General features: G+C 38.1%; 4 protein-coding genes across 5 annotated transcripts in view; 2 read left to right on the top strand and 2 right to left on the bottom strand.

The window, feature by feature from the left end:
* The first annotated feature begins 207 nt into the window (after positions 1 to 207).
* On the top strand, positions 208 to 6,054 carry anapc5 (anaphase promoting complex subunit 5). Of its 2 annotated transcripts, none has more exons than XM_055162069.1 (17): positions 208 to 703; positions 778 to 857; positions 1,016 to 1,119; positions 1,610 to 1,697; positions 2,064 to 2,130; positions 2,286 to 2,387; positions 2,479 to 2,669; positions 2,761 to 2,842; positions 2,965 to 3,057; positions 3,228 to 3,409; positions 3,528 to 3,663; positions 3,824 to 3,898; positions 4,012 to 4,133; positions 4,210 to 4,317; positions 4,668 to 4,815; positions 5,277 to 5,439; positions 5,517 to 6,054. In XM_055162069.1, the coding sequence occupies exons 1-17, from the start codon at positions 503 to 505 to the stop codon at positions 5,735 to 5,737; spliced, it is 2,163 nt and encodes a 720-aa protein (XP_055018044.1). In that variant the 5' UTR covers positions 208 to 502; the 3' UTR covers positions 5,738 to 6,054. The 2 variants fall into 2 exon arrangements, with proteins under 2 accessions (XP_055018044.1, XP_020783973.1); XM_020928314.2 differs by having other exon boundaries at positions 1,457 to 1,697.
* A 1,091-nt stretch (positions 6,055 to 7,145) lies between these two features.
* Positions 7,146 to 20,145, bottom strand: ggt1a (gamma-glutamyltransferase 1a). The gene is made up of 13 exons (XM_020928375.2): positions 19,951 to 20,145; positions 13,239 to 13,412; positions 12,696 to 12,826; positions 12,352 to 12,441; positions 10,150 to 10,342; positions 9,540 to 9,700; positions 9,179 to 9,328; positions 8,699 to 8,835; positions 8,416 to 8,603; positions 8,210 to 8,337; positions 8,038 to 8,150; positions 7,765 to 7,878; positions 7,146 to 7,658 (listed from the first exon to the last, which is right to left on the bottom strand). The coding sequence occupies exons 2-13, from the start codon at positions 13,406 to 13,408 to the stop codon at positions 7,512 to 7,514; spliced, it is 1,722 nt and encodes a 573-aa protein (XP_020784034.1). The 5' UTR covers positions 13,409 to 13,412; positions 19,951 to 20,145; the 3' UTR covers positions 7,146 to 7,511.
* lrrc75ba (leucine rich repeat containing 75Ba) overlaps positions 13,421 to 23,020 on the top strand; it is an 18,798-nt gene continuing 9,198 nt past the window's right edge. Inside the window, exons 1-5 of the mRNA XM_020928278.2 lie at positions 13,421 to 13,448; positions 14,405 to 14,742; positions 16,515 to 17,192; positions 20,993 to 21,121; positions 22,457 to 22,569. Coding sequence (XP_020783937.1) covers positions 16,908 to 17,192; positions 20,993 to 21,121; positions 22,457 to 22,569 — 527 coding nt within the window. The 5' untranslated portion in view covers positions 13,421 to 13,448; positions 14,405 to 14,742; positions 16,515 to 16,907. The remainder of the gene's footprint in view (positions 13,449 to 14,404; positions 14,743 to 16,514; positions 17,193 to 20,992; positions 21,122 to 22,456; positions 22,570 to 23,020) is intronic.
* ggt5a (gamma-glutamyltransferase 5a) overlaps positions 20,563 to 23,020 on the bottom strand; it is a 19,024-nt gene continuing 16,566 nt past the window's right edge. The window contains exon 12 of the mRNA XM_020928276.2: positions 20,563 to 20,615. Within this exon, the coding sequence (XP_020783935.1) occupies positions 20,610 to 20,615 (6 nt within the window). The 3' untranslated portion in view covers positions 20,563 to 20,609. The remainder of the gene's footprint in view (positions 20,616 to 23,020) is intronic.

Raw genomic sequence — 23,020 nt, 5'->3', positions numbered from 1 at the left:
GATTGCCTAGATTAAAATGTGTTATATAATTTTAATTGTAGTATGCAACAAGAATATGTATCGAGTTTACCGTGTGGGTGTTCTAGTTTGACACTGATCCATGGTTCAACACTTATTCTACTGACCGATGGTTGTTTACAAAACAACCAAAAAAAAAACAAAAAAAAAAAAATGCAGTGATGACGTATATTATAAGGGACGAGCGGAGGGCGGTTCAAAAAAATCCAAACATTACACTTGACAAGTCGTGCTTATTGAAAAACGTGCGACAAACACTTGTAAAGCGAAATCAGTTAGTCGTAGAAATTACTAATAGTATTCTAGATCTAGAAAATGTGCGTCTTGCAAATGTTCGGTCTTTATTTCTATCTTAGATGTAGCCAATACTTCGCTAAGAAAGCTAAGCTAGTTAGCTAGCTGTAAGCTTTGGATCTCACGTTTTCATCTTTTTTCGCTTACGTGCGGCTTTTCAATTGAAACAACGCATCCCTAACTACGTCTAATGATGGCCAGTGTGCATGAGAGTTTATATTTCAATCCGATGATGACAAACGGAGTAGTGCATGCTAATGTGTTCGGCATTAAAGACTGGGTAACGCCGTATAAAATCTCAGTTTTAGCACTGCTTTATGAGATGACAGCCTCTAAAGTCAGTCTACCGAAAAGGAGGAGACTAAATGAACTTATCCTACCGCTGCAGCAGGTTTGTTTTTACTATACCGTGAGAGTCTGATTTGATCAAGCTTTAATATGTTAAATTATGTTATGTCTTTTTAGGGTCCTGACTTGCCTTTTGGACAGTTCGTGAGGACAGTAGAGGAATGCTGTCCACAGACTGCATCTGCAGTCGTACTCAGGTGCGCACCGTGTCTTTTGTATCATAGTATCTTATTTTCATCACTTACTTTATGTGATGCACTTGGTACTTAGTTGCTTTTGCCTTGACTTTGAATTCAGTGGCGGTATAAGGTCTAAAATAATTCAGATAATTTATGAATTGCCGTCTCCTCTCTAGGCTTCATGAAATGGCTGATGGAGAGCTAAGAGACATGGAACAGTTCTTTTCTACTCTTCCATTTACAGCTTTCGACACCGAGGCCTATAAAACCAGTGTTGTTGGTAAGTAGTGACTATAGATACAAACTAACAAACCAATTGTTCACTTTAATTTACAAATCACCATTTAAGTATTTTACACATGCCATATAAAATTAAATGCATAATTTTTAATGAATCTCTATGACATATTTCTATGATACAGATGCAGGTTGTTGAATTAGAGACACTATGAAGATAAATACAAAAAAAATATGAAAAATTCTAATCTGTGCACCAGTTCCTTTAGATTTGACAAAACAACGAATATTTTAAAACATATTCTTAAAGATCAGTGATTTGCAACTAGCTAATACCTCCTTATGATTATTGAAATCCTGCTATGTTCTTGCTGTGGTAGGACTGTTTATGAGACACATGCTCCTGGCCTACAACAAGCTATCGTTCAGTCAGGTGTACAAGCTGTACAAGTCTCTGCAGCAGTACTACCACAGTCACTATGCCAAACCCTCTGATGAGGTGACTCTATCTGCCCTGAACTTTGACGGGTCAGATATGGACCTCACAAGCACAGAGGACACTGTAGGAGACAAAATGGACAAAGATGAGCTGGATACCCCACTGCATGAGACAGAACTCAGGTCTGTAACACTTTTATAACTATGATACATAAATTACATTAATAAAATCAGCTGTTACTAAATAGATTATTGAAATATCCAATTGGTAATCAATCAGTCAGAACTTCAGATGTTATTGTAGGTTCTGATAAATTATATAAATACATAATGTACTAATCCATTAATACATTTATCCAAATCAAATAATGAGTTGGTCTGTCACTACAAAAACATTAATATGCTGCCAACTTGATGCAATTAATCAAAACCAACTGCAGTATTGGGTTACATTGGTTTTTTGATTACGTTAAGATGGAAGCCTTTACTTCAATGTTCTGTTGGTGGCTTAATTAATTACAAAACCACTTAAACTTTTGTTTGTTTCAGAATTGATAATGCTCCTAGTAAAGGCCCCTTGTCACAAAAACAAGCTGAGTACTTCTTGGCAAGACAAGTAAGTGTGAAATCTGTCTTAGTTAAATCTGAAATTATTAATTTAGTTCTTATGCTGTTGTCTTTTAAATGAGTTCATTTTGAAATAAAAGCAGGCAAACAGCCACCCACACCAGCTGTCAAGGTTGTGCTATATTTAAATATCTTTTTCCTCAGGCGTACCTACTGAAGAATGATGAGAACAAAGCTCTGAAGCCTGCTGCCCTCCAAGAGGAGCTTAACAACATGCTAAAGTTTAACCCAGACTTTGCTGAAGCAGTGAGTACTTGTTTGCCCATGCTTTTTAAATATAGTTGAAGATGAATTGTTATTTCCATTTTCTGTTTTTTTTTTTTTTTTTGTTATTCAGCATTACCTGAACTACCTGAATAGTATGAGGGTGCAGGACATATTTCTTTCTGCTCACAGCCTCTTGCATTATTTTGATCGTCTGATTTTGTCTGGAAACGAGGGGAAAAGCAATGGTGATGAAGGCTATGGCAGAAGCCTGCGTTACGCTGCTCTAAACCTGGCGAGCCTGCACTGCCGCTTCGGACACTAGTGAATATATTGTTCTCATTTAGGATGGATCAATAGCATATTTGTATAAAATATTACACACTCTGCTGTTTTTCTTCCCCTTTGCCCTCAGTCAGCAGGCTGATCTAGCGCTACAGGAGGCAATCCGTATTGCTCAGGAGTCCAATGATCACGTCTGCTTACAACACTGCTTGGTAATTAACCACTGGTGTGATTATCTTATATTAACGTGAATCTATATTACATTGATCAGTAACTATATCTAAATGTAAGCCTTTCTTAGTGGTGCTTCTGCTCTCAATGTGTTCTTTGTTAGAGTTGGCTGTACACGCTGGAGCAGATGAAGGGATCAGACAGTACCGTATTGACAGAGGATTCTGTCAAAATGGCTGCTCATTTCTGCTTGAGAGTAAGCAAGTTTCAAAGTTGCTGTATTTTGTGAATTTGGAGACAATGAGAAATGCTTATAAAATGTTCTGTGCCCCATAAGACCTAATTAAATTAAGTTTTTTTGTTTTTCTTTTGTGCATCCTTTTTGTCCATGACCTGGGCTTGATCATTACTTTTTTTCTGCTTTAGTACTTGGCATCTCTGGGCATTCAGTCTTTGGTCCAGCAGGGGGCAACGCAGGGTAAGACAGCACACAAACTGATGGATGCACTGAAGGACACAGACATCCTGCACTGGAAGCACAGTCTCTCAGAACTCATCGAGATCAGCCTGGCTCAGACTACTTCCATATGGAGGATGTATGGCAAGAGGTCAGGCCAAGTCCTCTCGCACAAACACCACACTGTCAAAATTGTTCTGTTACAGCCATCTGTTTGCCAAAGAGGCTCTATGCTGAATCTGTGTCCCATGATTTGTGGTATATTGCAGTACCATGTCAGCCCAGCAAGCACAGCTACTCCTCAACATGAGCAGCCTGGAGCCGGTCAATTTTGGGGTCCATCAGAACAATACAGAGGCTTTCGCCGTGGCTCTGTGCCACCTGGCCGAGCTGCATGCTGAGCAGGTTACATATCTCATTTGATTGTGTCTCTTTGCTTTCCGTCTCGTAGTTGCATATCCATTAGTCAAACGGCCGAGCAATGCAGGAAAGTAATAAGCATTGATCAGCTCTGCTTCTGGGCAGAGCTTAATATATCACTCTTTTTCCCATATGCCTGTTTTAGGGCTTGTACAGTGCTGTTTCAGAGATTCTTCAGCATCTGAAGGCACAGTTTCCTTCACACACGCAGCATGCCAAGGTTTATTCACACACATTTACAGTTATTGACTGAAATGGATAAAATATATATATATTTTTTTGTTAAGTTAGTTTTGGTGATGCAATACAAATGTAATGTCTTATTTTTTGTAGTTATGGATGTTGTGTGATCTAAAAATTCAATTTGAGAAACATATGAATGAAGGAAAATACCATTTAGCAGAACCGTTACTTGTTGCTATGTCAGCTTTGAATAAAACCGAGGGTCTTTACAGGTAACGTCTAAATAAGCAATATTCAACTTAAACTCAAAACTTGTTTAACTTTAGGTACAAATATTTTTCTTTACAGGAAAGCCCTCGTTCTAAAGGCACTTAATCGCTCAACTGAGGCATACAGTGTCCTGCAAAGACTTCAAGTTCACTGTGACAAGACAAAATGCACAGAGCTGGCAATCAGGTAAATGTACAAGTTATAGTTCATAAAGTTCTATCAAGTGAAAATTATACAATTGTATTTTCTACATGTAAAAAATGTAAGGTAATCAATTGTTTTTTGAATAAGATTAAAGCACTTTATCCCTTTTTAGAGCAACTTTTGTTATTACAATGTAGTTTTGTTTTGGGTAGATGAATGTCTTCCGATCCTCAAAAGTTTTCATCCCTTTATTACTACGAACATTTTAGTTTGCAAATTAAAGCTTGTACATTTGCTTCAGACTGTACAGATTGTAGACTGTACAGACTTTTGTGCCATTTTGTATTCCGTAGCTAAAGCCAGTGTCCTGACTCAGATTTTGTTTTTGACAGAGTGATGCTGTCCACTGCTGAGCTCCATTGGGAGTCGTCTGGCTTCTCCACCGCGCTGCCTCTCCTCCTGCAGGCACTGGCTCTGGCTCGACAGCACCACTTGCAGTCTCTCGCCTCAGAGACAATCCTTCATTTGGCCTTCACTCAGGTCAGACAACACAAAGAGAGGCTTTGTGTAAACACTGCTGTTTCCCTGAATGCAAACTGTTTCTCAAGAGCTCAGTGTAGGCAGAAGTGGAATTTGGGGTGAAATTATTCATATCAAATTATACATATCAAGAAAATATTTATTATCTGACTGTACAATTTAGACCAAACAGCTATTTCAAATAGTGGACATTTAATATCAAAGACTTCTATGGAGTTTTTTTTAAAGGGGGTGAAATTTGTGTGATCTCAGGTCTTGAGTGCTAAACCCCAAAATTATAACGATTATTAAAATGTTTAGGGTTGCACATCTAATTGTCTTCGCCAATAAAAAATATCAGGATAGAGTGAAACTATATGTCGAATCACACTTAATTGTTTGTCATAACTTAATAAAAAACCTAAGGAACTTCTATGCAGTGTTTCAACTTATGTACCAAAAAGGGTTTCTTGTCTTTGCAGTTAATGCTGGGCGTTCCTGAGCAGGCTCTAAACATTCTACATGAGGCTATTGAGCCTGTTTTAGCTCATGGATCAGTGATGGACAAAGGCCGTGTCCTGCTGCTCATGGCCCGCTGTCAGATGGAGGTGGCTGGGTTTAAGCCAAACAGACAAGGGCAAACAGGTAATGGTCCAGCATACAGATTTTTTCTGCCAGTACTGACTGTTTACTTAGTTTCTGCTTTATTTTCCTCCCAACAGATCTAAACACGCTTGCTTTGGCAGTGGATACGCTAGATGATGCAACAATTTATTTCTCAAAGTTAAACTGTGCTGAACGTCTGCGGGAGATTCACTACCTCCAGGCTCAGCTCTATCACACTTTGGGAAAACACAGTCAGTGCAACAAAAGTGCTATGCTTTTCCGTCTTTTGGATCAGGAGTTACACACACCTGCTCCACCTGTTTCCATGAGGCTATAAAATACTTTTGACCATGCCTTTTTTTACATTGTGCAAAGACTACCATTTTCCACTAGATGGCAATAGAGATCTGTCTTTACGGCAGGTGCAGTTTACTAAATAGAAGAAAAGTAAGAGAGGAAAGTAAATGTATTTCAATAGTTCGATTTTAAAATTAAACAAACAAAAAAAAACAACAACTTAGATTTCAGTTAGATTGCTTACTATTCCTTTTCATCATCCTAAATCATTGGCTAGTATTTGTTGAGGCCTTTGTTTTGCTGTGCTACAGCAGTTTAAAATAAATATATGTTTGAAATAAAAGGGTCTCTCTAAAACTGTAAGTGCATGTCATCTTTTGGTCTGAAATACTAAAAATCTTTTCTTTTCCAAAATATTCATTACTTTTATGGGACTGCATGTTTGATCTACAAAACAATTGCCTAATAGCTTTGACCACAGTGATTGTGAGGCTTTCATGTTAACTTACAAAGTGGGACTAAGAGAAATCTGTATCAGAAAATGCCATGGCGGAGCTGATTTACCTCTCCTTTTTGATAAATGAGAGTAATCTCACTGTTAGCTACAAGACAAATGTGTTCCAGCGCTCCACATGATTCCTGTATGCTTCCAGAATACAGATGAGGCTTGTACCTAAAAGAAAAGCCCCATAGTCACGTAATGTAATATATGTACTATATTACAATGTTGCCAACCTTTGCCTTGTACATTTATAAAAAACACTTCCATTTAGAGACCCTCACAGCAATGCCAGTCTGAAATAAATAACAAATACAATACATTTCAATTGGTTTGCTTTCTGAGTGGATAGGTACGTAGTATAATTCAAAAGTGGCCACTGCCTCATAGTAAAAGCCAGACTGTCCTGTTTTTATCTAGGCCACTGTGCCATGTCCTGCTCTAAGTCTAAAGCTTGAGACGGGCACAAGTCCAAATGGGTTGAAGCGTTTTAGAGATGAATAGTATATGGGCCACAGTGCTCGCAACAGGACCATAACAGAGAGCTGAGATTATGTATGGGACTGTATGGAATGCAATCCTGTTTTTTTGTTGATAATGTTTAATAACCAGCATGGTAACAGACATGGAGTGTCAACAATGGATATTTAGAAAAATATAATTGCTATATATTTCTCTCTCAGCTTATTTTATACATTCATGTAACCCCTACTTGATATTTAACATTTTACAAATAAAACAGTTCTTTGTTATATATACATGTTTTGGACATGTAGGTTGACTTTGACAACCTGAGGTGGAAGTAGTACTTTAAAATGATATATTATTAAAGTTTTTTTCTAAACTATAAACAGAAAAACTGAGTTCTGACAGTCTTTGAACAGCTCATTTCCCTTATTCTCTAAGGAATACTGTTGTAACTTTACATTGTACAGCCACTTGTTTTAGTATGATTGTTTTTGGATCTTGTCTTCACAATGTGTAGGTCACAGACTGAGTTAAATACAAACAGTAAATACATGTTGGACCCATGGTTTGCTGATACATCTTCAGTAGTTATTAAACTACCCACTGATGTCAACAGGGATCTCTGAACAGGTCAAAAATAGTTGTAGCTTGAGCCACATCACAACATGGTTCAAAGAAATTAAGTCAACTGAAGAGGTCAGTCAATTTCTGTCTTTAATGTCTTAATGTAGTGTCTTAATTCAAAAGAGTCTCTGGAGTGTAAACATTATAGATGTCTCTATGTGCAGGTGTGTGAGTGTTTTTCAGCTTGTATTATGTCACTGGCTGTGAGAGGCTCTTTCCTGCCTCAGTAGCCCGCAGGATAACCTCCTTTCCTGGGGTCAGACTCTGCACACAGACGCTCCCCCTGTCGCACCACGGCCTGCACCACTGAGTCTGGGGTCTCCAGCATCTCTGTCACATGGTTCTTCTGGGCCAGACCCTCCAGGACACTCTGACAATATGGTATTTTACATACATATATTAGAGTAATGCAGTTGTTTTGTTGTTTTTAAATTGCTTTTCCAGACAATATCTAACTGTATTGTATGAGTACCTACCTCCTCAAAGCCCTCTTCTACCACTGTCATATTTGGATTGAGCTGATTGTGAACTCTTGGCTCTGTCACTGCTTTTTTTAGGTCGTAGTTGAAGAATAACGAATTTAGGATAACCTGGTATTGGAAAGAACTGTTATATAAGGCTATGTCTACATATCTATATCTATATATATCTCTATCTACCTGTATATAGAGAGAGTGATATAGAGATAGATAGGTATAGATATAGATATTTATGTGTATAATATGACTACACAAAGATGTAGAACTCACTAAGGCTGTGGCTGTGGTGATTTTTGTGCCGCCTGATGCTCCTACAACCATTTTCACTCTGTTGTCTTTGTCAAAGATAATTGTAGGACACATAGAAGACAGTGGTCGTTTGCCTGGAATAGAACATTGGGTTATCAAAGATAAATCATAAATCATAATTACAAAGCCACACCTGGTTGGATGAAGTTGTTGGGGGACGGGGGAATTCCAAAGCCATTTGTCATATAAGGTGAGCTGAAGTCATCCATTTCATCATTAAAAATTATTCCTGTCGATCGAGACATTACTTTGGATCCAAAGCTGAAGAAATAAGAACAAAGTCATATTTATTCAAATTTTTATATATTATTAATTATAGTACAAATCACTGGTGCTCACTATAAGTTAATAGTGCTAGTAGCAGCCACAGCGCTCCCATCCTCTGCTATGACTGACAGATGGGCTGTCCCGTGGTTTTCCGGGACAAAGTAGTCTGGCTCATAATAACTGTCTGGGTGTGTAGTGTCATCTGATATTTTACTCCTGATGCCGTCTGCAAAGTAGTCTGAGGTCATGTTCTGGATGAGCTAAAAGAAGCAGAGGTGGTTAGTTGTTTGTCACGTGTGTCTCAAAATATCACCATTTTATTAAGTATAATAAAAGTGTCATATACATAGCTTACATCTGTAATATTCAGGTAACGTGGATCTCCGAGCCTGCTCCTCTTTGCATAAGCAAAACGAAAAGCTTCAACTATTCGGTGGTATGTCAGGGTCTTTTGTTCGGCTGTGGAGACACTTGTGTCTGTAAAGTTATATCCTGAAAAAGAAAATGTTAGTGTAAATACTCAGGTTATGTAATTTCAGACCACACTCAACACTAACTATTAAGTGTAAGAATATGTATTGCAGCTATTATAAAATGTTCTCATGTTCTGACCTAAATAATACAAATTAGTATTACAAGCATTTCAGCAGTAGGTGCCTACTGACTACAGTAGGTGAGCAGATGGCCTGAACAAAGATGGTGTATTCAGTGGCACAAAGGTATTGCTGCTGTTCTGCTTTGTGTTTTCAAAAACAGAGAGTTCATTCTGATGGGGTGACCTGGAGAGACCTGACCTCTCTCTTTTGGCTGACTGCACTGGCCCTTTGCCGCTCACCGTCGACTATGTTGAGGATCAGCCCAAGGACGGGCCCGCTGGAGGGGGCATCTGGGACATGCATGGTGTACTCCCCCACATTCAGACGAAGAGGGTTCTCATTCAGGACAGGCTGGTACTCCAATAAGTCATCCAAAGTAATAATGCCCCCTGCAATAAGCATATAAGCATCACATCTCAGTCCCAACATAATACGTGTCTGTGTGTGTTTATACACATAAGATCGTCTGAGTGCTTGTTTGCACAATTTGAACCATACATCTCAAACAAATTGAGACAAAGTAAAATAACCAGATGTGTATGTTCTGTTAATAAAGATAATAAAGATCAAAGTTGTACATGATGAATCTGAATGTGAGACCTGCCGCCTGAATGTCCTCCACGATGCTCTGTGCCATAGACCCATTGTAAAACACATCTGGACCCTCCTCTGCTATTCTTTGGTATGTTTCTGCCAGCTTTGGAAAGCGAACAATATCATTTTCTTTCAGGATGTTTCTTTCCGAATCACAAAATACTTCACTGCAAAAAAAGGAGAAGGGGAAAGAGAAATGACTGGATATAAGAAGTTAAACCCAGTAAACAGTTCATCTTAGAAGTGCCATCAAAAAAGTTAATGTCAAAAACATCCTTGTACATACAAACACCCATCCGTAAAAAAAAAAAAATCCTCATATTTAGCCTTCAGTTATCCAGCTTGAATAGCAAGCAACAGTTTTACTAAACCTGAAGAGAAAAAGCATGCATTTATTTTATGTGGATGTATGAGGTCTAGTTAGAAAAATGTCTTACAACCAAATAATGTTTTTGTGAGACCTTGACCCAAAATTAATAAGAAGTAAATTCATGATAAACTAATAGAATAGATCACATCTCAACTCTCTATCGAAGGACTTTCTATTTACTTCTATTATTTATTCTATTATTATTACCAATTTGTTTTTAAACTGCTTCACTATGTGTATCCTCACCACATGCTGTCATCCCCTTGAATTGACTCTTTGCTTTTGAACAGGGCATGGGCCAAGGCTTTCCCAATAGGAAATCCATCCCGGGCCAAAGCAATGCTGGGCTCAAACAGCTCCTTCCAGGGCAACCTGCCATGTCTCCTGTGGGCCATTTCATAACCACGGATCTCTCCGGGAATGGCTATAGAGAGCCCCCCTAGATCAGATGAAAAACATAAAGACACAAACACATGTATGTATGGATGTATGTATAAAATAACTTGATTTTCCCTTGTGTGTATATATATATATATATATATATATATATATATATATATATTATATATATATATATATATATATATATATATATATATATATATATATAGATATAGATATAGATAGAGATAGATATAGAGATATATAGAGATATAGATATAGATAGATAGATACATAGATATAGATATATAGATATATATAGATATATGACCGATATGGATTTTGCCGCGGCCGATATACTGATAAAATGGGAGTTGGAGCTGCTGATCGCCAATATATTTATTGATGTAAAAATTCAATGTAAATCTTGAATTGTTTAAAAAAAACTACTTAGGTTTGGCTCTGGTGGATTTTAAATTGGGTTTATTTAGGCAACATTTTTTGTTATTCTGCCTCTTTGCGTCATATTTACAGACAGTAGGTCGGCCTAATGGCATTTTGCATTCTAGCTAGTGGTGATGGGTATTCCAGTTCTTTTTAGAGAACCAGCTCTTTTGGCTCGGCTCACTAAAAGCAGCCAGCTCTTTCGGCTCCCAAGCGGCTCTTCAAGTTGTTTTGTTGCAAGCAGGAGTTTAATCAGAACTGAACCAGGTCTAAAGCAGGTTTAAACCAGAACTGAACCAGGTCTGAACCAGGACTGAAAAAGGACTAAACAGGACTAAAACAGATCTAAACCATGTGTAAAACAGGACTAAACCAGAACTGAACAAGAACTGAGTGTCGGGACTCGATCTCTATCTCTCTCCCTCTCTCGAGCCCAAGATTTGTCCTGGTTAATTTATTTTATGCTGAACTACAGCCAAATATGCACGTTTATCCTATGCACACGCATATTTCTGAAAATTTCGTTTTCAGCCGTTGCCAGCTGTCAAACTATGAAGAGTCTGCTTGAGGCGTGAAGAGAAAAAAGTGAAAGAAAGAGAGAGGGTGAGAGAAAGAGAAAACACGGCTCCCAATAAGGAGTAGGCTCCCGTTGTTCGCTTCAAAGAGCCGGCTCTAAAAGCGGTTTCGTTCGCGACCGACCCATCACTATTAGCTAGTAAAGAAAGTAAACTACTGCTATTAGCCTTTAGGGGTAAATGCGTATGCGCCGCCGTAATTATTTATATGCGTAAATATCATCATTTACACCTCTATTCACAGCTCATTTACATATCAATGCAGGTCCAGTAACATATATACGGCCTATACTTTAGAAAAGACGAATAGATGAGAAAACAGCCTGTTTATGTGTGGGAGCTACAGCAGCTAATCGCAAACCAATGAGAAATAACCAAAACTAGCTTCAAAACCTCATCGCTCACACAGGCTCCTCCTCACATCACAAGTCTGCACTAATAAATGTCCTTTTAATCCAGATTTAAACCGATTGTCCGTAAAAAGAATATAATCTCAGTGTTTGGATCTATGGCTGCGGGTGTAAACAAGGGCACGTGAGTGACGTGACTCTGGGGGTGTGTTTAGGGACAGTATGGCCACAGACACAGACAAATGAGTCCGCAGATAAATACTGATGCGGAGTCATTTATCTGTCTGTAAATTGGATTAAATGAACATAATGTAAAGAGTCTTAGCTTTATAAGGAGGTATAACAGCTCACGTGAATTATCGGCCCATATCGGCAAGATTTAGGCGATCGCCGATATGTTTCCAATAATTATCTAATATTATTATTATTTATTAGTTATCAATAATATCGGCCAACCAATATATACATATGCTTACATACTTCACAAAAATACATGATCTTATCTGTAATTTTCCCTTTAATTTAATACACTAGCTGTACATCAATTTTGTGTTGTATGATTGCAAAATTTTTATCTCCAACAGTAATTTAAATGTTTTACTTCAAATGATGAAACATGAGCTGAATACATTCACTAATCCCAGCTTTGAGGCAGCAAAGAGAGGGATCTCTGCAGTGACTTGCGCAAATGTCTTTACCTGTACGGGAGAGCTTTGTATTGTTTCCAAACATGTCTTCAGTGGCATTCATGGGAGCAGTCTCTCTGGCATCAATGGTTTCTACTTTACCTGAAAAACAGAATATGAGACAAAATGGTAGTTTTAGGACATTACAAATGTTTACATTTAAATGAAACTGGGTTACATTTCTATATTGTATATTATTTGTTATATACATTTCTAATATAGAGTATGTCTTGAATCAAACCCAACAGACAGTGCTCATTGTGACATGCTTCATCAGTGTTTATTCAAAGGAGGATCATGCATTCAAACATGTATCAAACTGCAGAAGTAATCTTGCATTTTTTGTGTTAACTGACCAGTTGTAGCATTGTAGATGACAAAGAAGAGTCCCCCTCCAATCCCCATACTGTGAGCATTTAACAGTCCTACACACAACAAGGCAGCAATAGAAGCATCCACAGCTGAACCATTTTTCTTCAAGATATCTCTAGAAAACAAAATACAAAAATGTGTATTCAGTGTTTCTCACAGGTTTATACTTTATGGTGGTACAAGCAATCCATATTTGTTGAAGTTGTTGAAAAAGGTTAATATATAGTTACTTCTATAAGTCTATGACAATGCTGTATTTTGATGTAAATATGGAATAAAAAAAAATAAAAATGCCAAATTAAAACAAGAAAGAAATATTTGAAAAGGAATAGGCAGAAGTGAACCACTGGTGTATTACAAGACAGTTAAACTATTGCTGAAATTAAACAGCAGTGTTAAGCATTTATAGATTTTTTCAATATGTTACCACTTGTCAGGAAGGACAGCTTTTTCACCAAAACACATCATGTTCTTCAGCAGATTAATCCATGCTTTTTTTTTAAATCTTTTAATTTTTTTCTTGTTACCTTCCCACTTCAGAGCACTTCCCAGCGTCTGCGGCCACAGCTGCCTTGTAGTAGAAGTGGTCGGTCTGTGCAGGTGGATTCCTCTTTCCCAGTCCCATAATCACTCCCAAAAACAGGCTCACTGCAGCTGCCAGGACCACCACACCAGCAATCAGGGACTTCCCAACCATTTTCCTAGACAAGAAACCCATCACATCCTTCAGTGAGTGGGTATGCTCTTCACACTGCAAAAGTTCTTGTATGACCAATAGTATCAGTGACGTCACTAGTAGGTAAACATGGTATTAAAATGAGTCAAGTCACTTACACTTACTTAGTCAACTACAGTTTGATAATAGTTGTGTGGAAACAAGGTGTCATCTTGTAGTCAAACATAAACATACTATAGTAATTGTGAGACTGAATTAGACAACATTTTCACTAAAGAAGGGGTTAAACAGAAGGATTTAATAGGGATTAACAAGGACAGATCCAGAACTAAACTATGTCTAAACGAGACTGTATCTTCATTATATCCGAACAGCAAAAACATATTTATGTCTATAACTATATTCATAGTTAGGAGACTCATAATATCAGCAGTGTGCTACCTCATTTGTATGAGCCACTGCTCTCAGCATAATAAGCATACACTTCATGCCCATTTGAAGGTACCAGGCAGACTGAGTGGGCACAGACAGAGACAAAAGGACACAGAGGACATTGGTAACTCAACTTTTTCATTATTAAAGTGACAGTATGGGGTCAAAAACTCTCAAAGACATGTAAAATATTTTGTATGACTTTCTCCAAATAAACAGAAAAGTAAATACACCCCATACGAATCTGAGGTGAGACTTACCTAAAGCCCATAGTTGCTTCATAACTCCAAAAATCCACATAAAGGTTAATATCTGAACAAGTAGCTGCAGTAGCAATAGTGGCAGTTTTAATGTAGTCGTGACTGTAGTAGCACTAGGATTTGTAGCAGTGGTGATAAAGAGTGGCGATAAAGACTAAAGTAGTTACTCTGTAAGGTACTTTTCTAGAGTTCTGCTTAATAAATCAGTTTTGTGTCTGCATGTTACTCATTTTTGCAAATCAGATTCCACTGATCTTGTGTATGATATCTGCATCTTTCCCCCCATTGCTTTATAACTGTATTTATTTTGCTGTCCATCTTGCAGGCTTTACAGAGTGCAGGAGAAAGTGCTCTGTTAACTGATTCAGGTCACATCCAGCCGGGCCTCGGGGTGGTGTGATTGGCTCAGCCCGAAGCGTTGCCATGCTCGGTAACACTGCCATACTCCATTTGGATTATATTCGGCACCCTCCTTTACACCAATTGAAGTGTCCCAGCCTTCACTGCTGCTGTAGGTTTCCATGCTGCCAGCATCAGTGACGACAAATACTGGAGTGTGTTACCTCAGCTAAACCTGCATGCTACACAAGACTGGGATGCACTGATAAAGCTGCCTATGGGCTCTCCCACTGCTGATTTGTTCAAATCTGATCACAATCACAGGTAAATGTAATATAGGACTGAAATGATTAAGCATTCGAATTTGGCCAGCTGCCAGATATAATAATAATGTGTTAGTTTTACACAGTGCTTTTCCAGACACTCAAAACCACATTACAATTTTGTGCATTATTCATTCACTTCTCATCGGTGGTGGTAAGATACCATTATAACCACAGCTGCATACTAGGCAACATGGGTGAAGTGTCTTGCCTATCGACACAATAACACTGGTATCCCACTGTGGTACCTGATATTTCTAGCAGTCTCCCAGTTCTAACTAGGCCCTGACTATCTTAGTTTCTAAGATCTGATGAGATCAGTCTTTGACCAGGAGTTTTTCACATACAAGGAATATTCTTGAATTCCCATAGTTTGAGCCAGAGGGCTGATCAGAATGTTATAGTGAATTTGCTATTTAACTGTGCAGTTGTAAATAGGATTGACCTGATTTGTACATAGTCTCATTCATTTTAAGTAATGGGTCTAGCCATGTAAAACAAAAACAACAACTGCAATAGCTTCAGAAAGTGGGGCTATTATTTAACAGGAAAAAGGTCTTTAAAAAAAAAAAATTAATAATAATCTCATCCTAAAATAATTATTTTTACTTCACATATCAATGGTCATAATATGATACCTGCTATATCCTTAAATATTCATAACAAATATGAAAATGCTGCTAAGGATAGAGCCCCACCCAATGGCTTTTTTCAGCTCTTGGTTTCACACACAGTATAAATGCATTATTTTCCCTGAGCCAAGCCAACAAATCAAATCAGGCATCACTGTTGTTTCTAAGCGACAGGTCTAACCCACCTTTATGAGAGAGGCTGAGAAGGAATGTTATCATAACAGAAGGTAGTCCAAATTTGTATTTATCCTGGTATTTCTGGGTACACGAGTTACATGCAACAACGTCTGTAAAAAAGCCTTAAAACAAAAACAAAACAAAACAAAAAAAATAGTATCAAGGATATTTTTTTTCTATACTCCAAAAAGATGCATATCAAATTCATATGTTTTAGAAGTTACTAAACTGCAAATATTTTCAGTTTAAGAAATGGTGGTTTCATAATTTGCATAATTTGTCTCTTTTTTGTGTGTGCAGTTCTACAAATCTCATAACAAAAACCTGTGTGTAATTTGGGTAGACCAGTTCAAATTCTGTGCATTGTCAACATTTCTGGTGGAGGGTCTACCACCTGCTGGTCTCTATGGAGATGTTATTGCATTGCCTGAAATATTCCACAGTATGGCATGGTGTTTGTTTTTTTTTAAATTCCAGATAAAGCAATTAAGACCAGAAGTTACATACTGTACTTTTAAAGCCTAATAGTGTATCTATTTTCATCCACTGCTGAATGGACTCGAACTTTTTTTTTATTTTTATCATAGATGGACAATGTAGCCGCATACAAACAAAAGGTCAGGTGCTGTAGTTGAAGCCATTAGCGCCCCCTAAGGGTCCCGGGAAAGTCACTGCTGGGACACAAGAGTCAGGACAACCCTCGAGACTGACAATGATGTAGTGCAGCTTTGACAGATGACTTGACTACTTGTGCAAAGGCTGACGACCCACAACAGGTTTGCCCACAGAAAAAAAGAGCATATTTATAACAAGCCAGGAGGATTTGTACGAATTTAGAGGCGATCAAAATGCGACTTCTGGCAAGGATAGCGGCGCAGCAGATGTGGATTTCAGCTATAATTTTAAACAGTTTTGACATGTTTGTTTGCAAGTGGCAATAAAAGTCGTTTTATTTTTGTTACAGATTTGACGTTTGGGGGAGCCACGTTCGCGCATTGGGCCAGCGGGCACACGGATTGGCTGGACGCTCCACGTTGCACGGGTCTAAACAGCAGCGTAAAGCAGACACACGCAGGGAGGATGGAAGGAGCCAGAGCATCCTCGATATATGGAGACAGGCGCGGGTACTTAATTTATTTCATGCATCAAAACTGCGAGGAGAGTCTTTCTGCGCGGAAACACGGCGATTTGTTTTGGGGAAGATAAATAAGAAAGTGGAGATAGCTGACATCAACGTAGCAGCGCCAGACAAAACGGCGCTTCTCATCACTATCCGGGACATCTGGGCATATGGGTCTGTCCTTTTGGCAATATTACCATCGATAGCTTCACAAAAAATACTACTGCTGCCGCTATCATGGGCTCGAGACTAACGAGGCAGAGCAGCTTGGACAATGAGAATTTCTCAAAGAAACGTCGCAAGATTTTGGATGGCACTGGGGAGATCGACAGGGGCAATAATAAGGGCGGAGGGGACTTTCTGTTTGCCTTGATGCTCAAATCTGACAAACTGCCCGGGATGCTGCGGAGGACCAACCATAGCCCGTATATGAGGCGAGTGGCCTGGATCAAAGAGATCCAGAAACTGCTGCGTGAACGGAGGATAGAGCAGGCAACCGACGTGCTCAAATTACTGAGAAAGGCAAGTATGCGTGTTTACAAGTGCATTGTGAATTTGTGAGAGCTGCTAACCAGCCTTGAATGCAACAGATGGAGGTTGGGTGATGGATACGTGCGTGCTAACTAACTGAAGAAACCCTCCTCTTTGACCTTAACTTAAAACATTTCACCTCAATCAGTTTCCTACTTGTTATGATACACATGCTTTACTCTGTGCTTGTTTTAAAAGTAGGCCATTGGCAGAGCAGTGGAGCTGTCACGCGTTATTTCTGAGTCACTAAGCTGTCCTTGTCCTCTCTGTGTTGACATTTGATTTGAATGAGTAACTCAAAATAACCACACGTGGGCATGATCTTATTTCCAAATACAGTTCACCCCTTTAACCCCAGTCCTCTCTCTTTGTACCCTGCCCCAAATGTATTTTTCTGATGTATTTATCATGACCCCAGCCCCAATATTGTACAAATTTGTTATATCCTACGAATTCATTCTAAAAATAAAACCCCTTTTAGCCCTGCAATCAAAGCTGTTGGAGGTGACCTATTTGTGGATATACCATGCTGCTCATACCTGTATCTGGAGACAAGAGACATCCCATCTCAACATTAACATATCCCATCAAAAGGGCTATTTTTGGTGTTTCTATCTTCAGAGAGAATATGGTACTGTGCAAATGCCTGCATACGTCTATACCCTACCAGAACATCTGTATTTTGAGTACAACAACAGAGGCAATGTTAATGCAGTATCTCATTTCAAATGAATGTTCCCTTTCACTAAATCAAAAATCTCTTTGGTTTTCTACCAGCTTACTGTAACTCTGTCCAAAGCATCTCAACCTGGCCTCTCTTGCTTTAGGACACGCACTGATTTCAGTTTGGCTATAGGAAAAGAAAATTAAATGAGCAGTTTCACAGATGTTCTCCTGTTAACATTTTAACTGGATTTAGAATTATTTCAACTCTTATGTATGGATATTTTTTCAGTGTTTACTATATCCTGTGGTTTTCTATAAGCCCTATGTACAGACATAGAAGTTAGTGATTGACTGAATAGTAATTGGCTTTAGGATATCTTTAGGATATACATTGCTCTGTCTTGAGTGGTGAATTTAAGTGAATCTGTTTCAGTCTGTTCCACATTCTTCTTGACATTTAGCTGTGATCCGTTCATGCACAACCAAAGTTACACATGTAGCATTGGAAATAATAGAACAGTAAGAACTCATTTGTATTGTCGCCCTTAACCCTTTTGCTGTCTCCTGGCTGTTGGCAATCCACTGGTAATTACTGTGTAAGTCTTGACATGAGGGAGAGAGAGAGAGAGAGAGAGAGAGAGAGAGAGAGAGAGTTGGACCTCCTTAATCAAACCAAGCACATAAACTAGGTAGCTCCATGACAGCTACATCTCTCCAAATGAGCAGCATTTTGAATAAAAACCTGTTTTATCTAAAACCAGAGATATTAAAGAGGTGCAATATCTGAAAGATCTGAGCGAGATTATTTTCACTGAATTTTAAACAGGAGCGTAATTGGTGTCCTAGATAGGAATAAGTCTTGGAGTGGGTATGCAAATAGTTAATTCAAGTCTCAATATCTTGACACCAAGTACCTTTTTTTTTTTTTTTTTTTTAAGAAGAGCATTATTACTTAAGGATTTAATTGTTTAATTAGTACTATAATACTTTATTGATATCCTTAAATTAATACTTTTGACCCATCTTTTCAATCCTACTCGGGCAGTCGCGCAGCCACCTTAACTAGAGGATTTTGCTTAATGTATAGGTTTATTTTGAAAGCCAAAGTGCTGAAGTATCAAAAACAGAGAAAAATGTGCAAACTCCTGACAACATAATTGGACTACTCCTAAACCTAGCAAAGGGTTTATCTTGTGGCATCATCAAAATTGTACTGTATTGTAGCATTAAATGTTATTTAATATAAACTACTGAATATAGGTGTCCCTAATGTAACAACCATATTCGTGAGAATCAAGTCTTGATGTTGTGCATGTGAACTGATGGAAGAAGATATTTTTATTCTTCTCTCAGATGAGTTGAAGCTGTCGCCCCCGCCTTGGGTTCACACCATGTTTATTGTTACCCTTCTTGAACGGGAAGCCAGTAATGTGCAGTACTGCAGCCTCCCACTCAGGCTGTCTATTACAATCAATGCTGATGGTGGTTGGGAGATGTCCTGTGTGTGTCATGGAGGTCCACTGTAGGTCATGTCTCCCAAGGCCTGCTTTTCTCATTAAAACTAGGGGGGGTTGTATAAGACCATATCATTAGAGTCTGGTTCTATAACAGGTAAGCAGGATCTAAAACAAGTCTTGTACACCAGATTGAAAAAGGATTTAAATTATAATTAAATAAACCAGGAGAACTAGTTCTGTTCGATTCCAAGATATTCCCTGGACTAATCATAATCATCACCATCATCAGTTTCAGATGATTAGGGATGTGGCGATCCAGCTTTTTCCATTTTGATACTACAGCCTGAAGTATCTGCCAATATCCGATATTAACCCGAAGCTATACAAAGATTGAAGACAGCATTTTTTTTCCCTTCAAACTAAAATAAAAAAAAAAAAGACGAAACTGATCCAAATGTGTGTAGCTGTTATATCCTTCAGGCAACTACAAAACAGCTTTGTATAAATAAAAGCCCAAACATTACTTTCTGGGGCAACTACAACAGTAAATAACCTTATTACATCAATGTATATGTCTAACCAGGGTAGAAACAATATTTCTTTTAAATTTAAATTTTAAATCTTACCGTATCAAAGCCAGTATCAGACATCTGCATCGAAACAGGGCAAACCTACTTATAGTATTTCCTAGGCCTAAGCCAGGTCTCAAAATGTACACAGTCAGATTTAAACTTTTCCCATTTGTTCAGTGGTACACAGGCTTAGAAATGACTCGCCAAACTGTATAAGATAGAACTACTGTTGGCATTTCTCATACTATAATTTCTGAATGGTCTATAGGTAGTCTCTGCTCATCTCTTAAACTTGTATTGGGTTTATTCAGTCTCTTGTCATTCCAGTTTGCTTCGTTAGTGGAGGATGTGTTGATGAGCTTGTGGAGTACAGCTGTGGTGTTCGCTGTCAGACTCTAATCACTCTCAAAAGGTCACACATCTCTCACGACTCTCTCTGCTTCATTTGCCTTCACTCCACTCTGGTCTTGAGCAATTGTCAGCCCAAATGTAGCATTCAATTTGTCTCTTAGGTTTCTGTTGTAAATGAGGTTGGGAGCAATGGAGCACAGGATGGTATGTTTGAGGGTTTTTATCTTCAATCAAAACTGAATCTTCAAAATGTCTTACATTTCTTTCTTGTTACAGTCAAAGAATATAATATGTTTTTAAATCTGCATATGCAGGGTAGCTTCATATTGTGCATCTCCTCAATTTCCATCAATTTTGTGATATCAGACCTGGAATAGACAGAAGATGAATTAATACATTTTGAATCAAGATTTTACTCCAGATTAGGCTCTTGCTGGTAGAAAATGTTATTGCATTTTAAGGGTGGAGGAGCGATTCTCAAAGCACAACACAGCACTCCTCTGACTCCCTCCAGGTCTGACTTCCCTGCTGCAGATGAAAGCTGCAGTCTCCACTAATGAATATTTAAAATCAAACATCTCTTTTATCTTTCCATTTTGAGTCACATCATCTAAGACACTGCTGGGACATCTTCCTCCTCAGCAGTAATGCACCCCCCCCCCCAAAAGTAAAAATCACTACAGGTTTCTGTGTACGTGCTATTAATAACTTCTTCTTTTTGATTATGCTGTTTCGTGTGTTGCAGGATCTAGGGCTAGAAGGAACATCTTTGAATGACATCTTGTATAAAAATGCTGCTTTTCTCAATCTTGTGGATCCCATCTCCCATGAACTGCTGCTAAGTCTGGCAAGAGAAATGCAATGCCCCAAAAAGGTCAGATACATTCAAGCCATCTTAAAATGATGTTAAATAGATGTACAATATGATACGCAATACTGAGTTTATCTGGTACAGTGTAATCACTTGTGATCATAAATTAATCAAAATTCTTAACTTGATGGGCAGGTAAAATTGCTTTTGCTATATCCCAGTTTTTGTTCACTCGGGTCTAGTCTCTAAAATAAATCAGATTTGCATTTGTGAATTTGCCTTTTAATTATATTTAGATAACGAATAGAGAAGACTGACTCACCATCTGGGAGTGGGACATCATCATAAGAATTTAAAAACACTCATTCTGACACAGCAAGTACATCAAGCATAATATTAAGACCATAGCTCTCATCACATTTATCAGTGTTTCTTACTTTTAGCATGTATAATTTTAAAACAATTTCATCACTTCCAGATAACCCACTGCACTAACAGTAGCCATAATGAAGAAATTATTTTACTAATAACTTGATGAATAACGCAGGACAATATTTTTAACTAACCCATGCCTATCTATCTTTGTTATACCTGACAGCCATCAGGAACAAGAAAATCCAAGGTAGTGGAGTAGAAAATAGAAAGTGTGTTTGTTTTGTGCTCATTACATATGAAAGTCACTGCCTACCAGAGCCACCACATAACAAGCAGCTAATGAACAGATATGGCCATTGTTTACCGGCAAAGGCTGAATCCCCCCTGTGTACTTCCTGTGTTTTCCTCACCAATGAGCACTGCATGTGATTAGATTTTCTTGCTCCAGTAAGACATTGAAATTGTGTTTTGTTCAGGAGTAGTGTGCAAAGCATAGGAAGTAATAACTACAGGACTAAAAAATCCACAACAGATTTCAAACTGTTTCCCAATTGTTTCTGACTGTTTCACTATTTGTAGCTTGATTCTCACCTGTGCTTAAGTAAGATTATGTAGGTGTGAACTTTGATGTATATTTTGATAAAATAATTTGAGTTGTACAGTGGATCAGCAGATATATTTTTAAGATTATACAGAAGGGATTTTCACCAATACCTGACTGAAAGTTCCTTTGAGATGGTATACAGTTGCACAGATACACTATTGTTACACATTTGTCTCCCTTTTACTTAGATAAAAAAGAATTATTGCCTAACAAGCTTGGTATTTCAAGATATGAGATATATTTTTATGCTTTCATTATTTGCAAATTGACTAAATATCCATGATCAACTGTTTATCATCTCAATTTTAACATTAGATTCACGGTTTTAATTTTTTTCTCCTACTTTTATACCATATCATGTTTTGTTAAATCGGATTGCTACTTTCCCTTTTGAGATTTTTTCTAATCTCTTTCTCCAGGACGCAGACACAATAAAGTCGTCGGATAAGATCTGCCGACAGCTGATCTACCACCTGACCCCTCACTCCAAGTGGCTGCGACAGAGCATGTCCCGACGGAAATCCCAGGCGTGGTAAGCCCTTGTGTCCAGACCTCCAGTCACTAATGTAATAATCATAAATCTGGGGCTCTGGGCTGGCTCTGGGCTGGCTCCAGACTGGACGTGGAGATGAGGGGAGAAAGAGAGAGGTCTTCATCTTTGTAGTTGACACTGAACCAGGACAGAGCTGGCCACAAGCTGACCTGACCACAGCAGCCAATCAAATCTCTTAAAAGCTGGATGCTTGGATGCCTTTACCAGTTAAGATTTATTTTTTATTTTTTTTGCCTTTTTTTTTTTTACTTTTCTGCTTTTTCTCTTTTTAATTTTATTTTTATACAATTTTTTTAGACAAACTTTATTGATCCACAAGGGAAATTACTTACACAGTAGCTCACACATCATAATATATTTAATAACAAAAGAGAAATAAGTAGCAAAAATAGCAACAGACTGGTGTCAAATAAGGTGTAATTATATAAAT

The sequence above is a fragment of the Boleophthalmus pectinirostris genome, unplaced genomic scaffold (genome assembly GCF_026225935.1).
Source record: "Boleophthalmus pectinirostris isolate CB_2022bp ecotype Guang Dong unplaced genomic scaffold, ASM2622593v1 HiC_scaffold_4, whole genome shotgun sequence".
NCBI classification, from domain to species: Eukaryota; Metazoa; Chordata; class Actinopteri; order Gobiiformes; family Gobiidae; genus Boleophthalmus; species Boleophthalmus pectinirostris.
This window is presented reverse-complemented; position numbering and strand designations above follow the sequence as displayed.

Excerpts from the sequence above, each read along its gene's own strand:
- anapc5 (XM_020928314.2), top strand. The coding sequence starts at position 503 with ATGATGGCCAGTGTGCATGAGAGTTTATATTTCAATCCGATGATGACA. Across the intron at positions 2,843-2,964 it reads TCTGCTTACAACACTGCTTG|AGTTGGCTGTACACGCTGGA; the intron begins GTAATTAACCAC and ends GTTCTTTGTTAG. Across the intron at positions 4,816-5,276 it reads TTCATTTGGCCTTCACTCAG|TTAATGCTGGGCGTTCCTGA; the intron begins GTCAGACAACAC and ends TTGTCTTTGCAG.
- ggt1a (XM_020928375.2), bottom strand. The coding sequence starts at position 13,408 with ATGGTTGGGAAGTCCCTGATTGCTGGTGTGGTGGTCCTGGCAGCTGCA. Across the intron at positions 12,827-13,238 it reads AAGTGCTCTGAAGTGGGAAG|AGATATCTTGAAGAAAAATG; the intron begins GTAACAAGAAAA and ends TTTGTTTTCTAG. Across the intron at positions 10,343-12,351 it reads TACAAAGCTCTCCCGTACAG|GGGGGCTCTCTATAGCCATT; the intron begins GTAAAGACATTT and ends CATCTGATCTAG.